The sequence below is a fragment of the Nerophis ophidion genome, linkage group LG04, assembly GCF_033978795.1.
Source record: "Nerophis ophidion isolate RoL-2023_Sa linkage group LG04, RoL_Noph_v1.0, whole genome shotgun sequence".
Classification (NCBI taxonomy): Eukaryota; Metazoa; Chordata; class Actinopteri; order Syngnathiformes; family Syngnathidae; genus Nerophis; species Nerophis ophidion.
The window spans coordinates 81,971,640-81,976,244 of NC_084614.1; the positions used below are offsets into that span (position 1 = coordinate 81,971,640).

General features: G+C 39.2%; 1 protein-coding gene across 1 annotated transcript in view; it reads right to left on the reverse strand.

The window, feature by feature from the left end:
• The window catches only part of hunk (hormonally up-regulated Neu-associated kinase), a 24,748-nt gene extending 21,633 nt beyond the window's left edge, over positions 1-3,115 (reverse strand). The window contains exons 1-2 of the mRNA XM_061899330.1: positions 2,958-3,115; positions 2,609-2,867 (exon numbers count right to left, since the gene is read on the reverse strand). Of these exons, the coding sequence (XP_061755314.1) occupies positions 2,609-2,867; positions 2,958-2,989 (291 nt within the window). The 5' untranslated portion in view covers positions 2,990-3,115. The remainder of the gene's footprint in view (positions 1-2,608; positions 2,868-2,957) is intronic.
• Between the last annotated feature and the right edge of the window lie 1,490 nt (positions 3,116-4,605).

Below are 4,605 nucleotides of genomic sequence, written 5' to 3' on the forward strand. Positions count from 1 at the left end.
GTTATGTATGTTGTTCTAAGTGTGATGTAGCCTACAGTCTGCTTTATATACATGTTGTTATGTATGTTGTTCTAAGTGTGATGTAGCCTACAGTCTGCTTTATATACATGTTGTTATGTATGTTGTTCTAAGCGTGATGTAGCCTACAGTCTGCTTTATATACATGTTGTTATGTATGTTGTTCTAAGTGTGATGTAGCCTACAGTCTGCTTTATATACATGTTGTTATGTATGTTGTTCTAAGTGTGATGTAGCCTACAGTCTGCTTTATATACATGTTGTTATGTATGTTGTTCTAAGTGTGATGTAGCCTACAGTCTGCTTTATATACATGTTGTTATGTATGTTGTTCTAAGTGTGATGTAGCCTACAGTCTGCTTTATATACATGTTGTTATGTATGTTGTTGTACGTGTGATGTAGCCTACAGTCTGCTTTATATACATGTTGTTATGTATGTTGTTCTAAGTGTGATGTAGCCTACAGTCTGCCACCACTGTCTCCACGTGGAGAACAAAGAGCGTCTGAGTGTGGCCTTCAGGAGAGCTCGGCGCTGGCAGAATCCTGATGAGGGGCCATTTATCACAGCCACTCATTGCATATTCAAGCAGCGGCGCCGCTCCCCCATAGGCCCGCCATCAATGTCACACACCCCCCCCCACCCACCCAGGCGGTGAGCTCACTGCCAGCGAGCGGCGGACAAAAGACGAGGTGGCGTATCGCACAAACACACACACACACACAAAGGATGTGGATGTTGTCACTCAGGAGGTGAGGTCATTAGAAAAGATGATGACTTTCCCAAAGGGGGGCGGAGACTTCCAGTATGAATGTTTGTTTGTTTTCTTCAACGATACACAAAAATAATCAACAGGTTTGATATGACAAAGTATACAGAGGGGGGGGGGGGGGCGGATAAGTCTTCAGCCGGGTGGCACCAGCAACTCTAAAAGTGGTTTGAACGGATAAATTGATAAAAAAATATCAGGTTGTCAATCATATTTTGATTTAGGGGAGGCGTTTATAGAAAAATATAATGATGTCACCAGAAATAAGTGAGAAGCATTGCTCCAAAGAGATGTTGATGTAAACAAAAAGTGGTTTAAACTGATCAATTAATAAATAAATATCAGGTTCTCAAATCATATTTTGATTCTGGGGGGGGGGGGGGGGGGGGGTTAACAACAAAAAAATGACATCACCAGAAATAAGTGAGAAGCACTGCTCTATAGAGATGTTGATGTAAACAAAAAATGGTGTATACGGAATAAATTCAGAAAGAAATATAGGGTTCTCAATCATATTTAGATTTAGGGGGGGGCGTTTATAGAAAAAAAAATGATGTCACCAGAAATAATTGAGAAGCATTGCTCCATAGAGATATTTATGTAAACAATAAGTGGTCTGACTGATAGATAAATAAATAAATATCAGGTTCTCAATTATATTTTCATTGGGGGGGAGGTTATTAAAAAAATGACATCACCAAAAATAATTGAGAAGCACAGCTTCAAGGAGACACTTTGTAGAGATGTTTATGTCAACAAAAAGAGGTTTGAACGGATAAATTAATAAATAAATATCAGGTTCTCAATTATATTAAAAAAATTTTTTTTGGGGGGGGGGGTGTGATTATTTAAAAAAAATGATGTCAGCAGAACTAATTGAGAAGCACAGCTCCATAGAGATGTTTATGTAAAGCAAAAGTGGTTTGAACGGATGAATAAATAAATAAATATCAGGTTCTCGATCATATTTTCATTTTTTTTTTTGTGTGTGTGTGTGTGGGGGGGGGTGGGTTCTTTAATTGACATCACCAAAAATAAGAAGTACTGCTCTTAGGGGACACTTTGTAGAGATGTTTATGTAAACAAAAAGTGATTTGAATGGATGAAGAATTAAATAAATATCAGCTTCTCAATTATATTTTGATTTGGGGGGGCGTTTATAAAAAAATGACGTCACCATAAATAACAGAGAAGCACTGCTCCATAGAGATGTTTATGTCAACAAAAAGTGTTTTTTAACAGATACATTCATAAATAAATATCAGGTTGTCAATCATATTTTAATTTAGGGGGGGGGTGTTTATAAATATTATACACAATGACGTCACCAGAAGTAATTGAGAAGCACAGCTCCATTGAGATGTTTAAGGCAACACAAGCCTTCACACCTCAATAAAGACTTGAAGAACACGTGCGTGATGGTGTAGCCGCCCATAACCTATACCCCCTGGTATTTGACACCAATATAATATAATATATATACATATACATATATATATATATATATAGTGATAGAATGTTCAACAGAGTCTTTATGCACATGCTTTTACTTTGGTAAATATAAGAAACAGCTGTTGTTGTTGTTGTTCTCCCCCCCTCAACAACAACAACAACAAGAAACACTCCCTTTGTTGCTCCACCTGACAAAACAAATGCTGCTGACTGGAACCAAGGAGGGAGGCCATTATATCCAAGAACACATCATTCAGTTTTTATAACAAGCAATGGTCACTTTTGTGTGGGACTGTTTTTGTTCTTTTAAAGGCTGGTTGACTAGATTTGAAATGACAAGCATGAAAGTTGTAGAGAAGTGTGGCTGACCTTTTCCCCGGTGAGCGCATGGAGACCCTCCCTGACTTTGGCGAAGGACCCCTCTCCCAGCTTCCGGCCGATCAGGTAGTTGCCGACCCGCTTGGTGTGGTAGAAGTTCTTCAGGATGTCTGCGGCCGGGCTGCACAGCGAGGCCGGCAGGAAGATGCCCTCCGCCGCCTCCTGGCTGCTCCCCTCCAGCGGCGCGTCGCAGTCCGCTACCGGCATGACCGCGTCCTTTTCCCCGGGCTTCACAAGCGCGTCTGGCCGCCTAAAGGAACCAGTCAGTCGGTCTGGGCTCGTGCGCCACCTGTTCCACTCAGCACTTTTGCTTTTGTCCCACCCCCCGGCCCAAACTTACATTAAAGTCACAGCCATGACGTCATACTTCATTGATAATAATGATCATTCAAAAAAAGTGAAGTTTGTCAGCGCGCGTCTCTTCGGATCCACTCGTGTGCTCGACTGTTTGGGTCGGCACTTTGAAGAAACGACTTTCCCGGTTCGGAGGTGGGCGTTTCCCAGAGTTAGGGGGCGTCGGGTTTGAGCCAATCGACGCCGGTAGGCGGGGCTCGGGCCCGGAAAAGCGAGGAAAGGGGAAAACAGGGCGCATGAACAAAGAACTTGTCTTTTCCTACACAATATCGAATATGCCCGATATCGACCACATTCTCACACTTAATTGGGTCTTTAGAGCTCAAGTACGTCAGTCAAAGTAAATATTTTAGAGCATTTGCACCAAGACGCAATCATCTGACGAAGGACAAAAACTAATAAAACACGAATAAGTACTCGAAATACATTTTTTTTGATGTGCATAGTTTTTCTAAACGAAATATGTGATCCATCATAATTATAAAAGCTATTCCGTGTGTTTAAATGTGTTCCTAGAAGGAGTGCACCTGTCATTGTTGGAAGAAAAACAAACCGGCGCCATTTGAAGGCAAATGCGCGCTTTTGCCGCCATCTATTGGCCGTGTGGTGTACTGCAAGTATTTGCCGCCATCTATTGGCCGTGTGGTGTACTGCAAGTATTTGCCGCCATCTATTGGCCGTGTGGTGTACTGCAAGTAGAGGCAGGTGTTTGACAAAGACACTTTTTTTTTTTTTTACACGGACTTTTTTTTAGATTTGAAATGTATGAACGGAATCGAACAACGCGGACAATTTCATTAAAGATGTGTTCGTGAGAAAAATGTGTGGTTTACAAATAAAGTTTGTTCAAGTTTATTGTGTAAAAGTAAGTTGCTTCAAAAACGCCCACTTCCGGTGAATTTCATATTTGAAGCGCTCCATGCAGCCAATGATGCTTAATATACCGGAAGTGGGTCTTGAGTTTGACGCAATTAATATTTATGCACTGATTTTTTTTTTACACTGAACCTTTCTGCACTAATTTGTGTGTGTTCATTTTTGTGCACTGTATTTTTCTGCACTGAAATTGCTGTAACGTAATTAATTTACACTTATTTTGTCGATCAATCATCTTACACTGAACTTTTTTGTGATGATTGTTTGTACACTCAATGGAAGTTTATACTGTGACATTTTCTGTACTGATGTTATTACAGTGACATTTTATACAATTATTTTGGTTAAGTTTTTCAACCCTAACTTTTTTGGACTGATTTTTTCTGGACTGAAATCAATGAATTATTATTCACTGAATTTTTATGCGTTGATTTCTTCACACTGAATATTTCTACACTTATTGTTGACATAAAATTGGTCTCTACTAAAGTTTTTTGCACTGATTTTCTTGTAGTGTAATTGTATATACTTCTTTTTTTTACACTAAACTATTTTACAATGAATTATTCTGTACTAAAGTTGTCTGCATTGAAATTTTTCTTGACTTATTTTATTGTTTGTTTTATCATTCAATCATTTTACACTGATTTTTTTTTTTTGCACTGAATTTTTCTAAACTCATCGTTTTTACACTGAATTTTTCTCCAACAATTTTTTTTTCACACCAGACTTTTTTGCACTCAATTTTTCTGTACTGA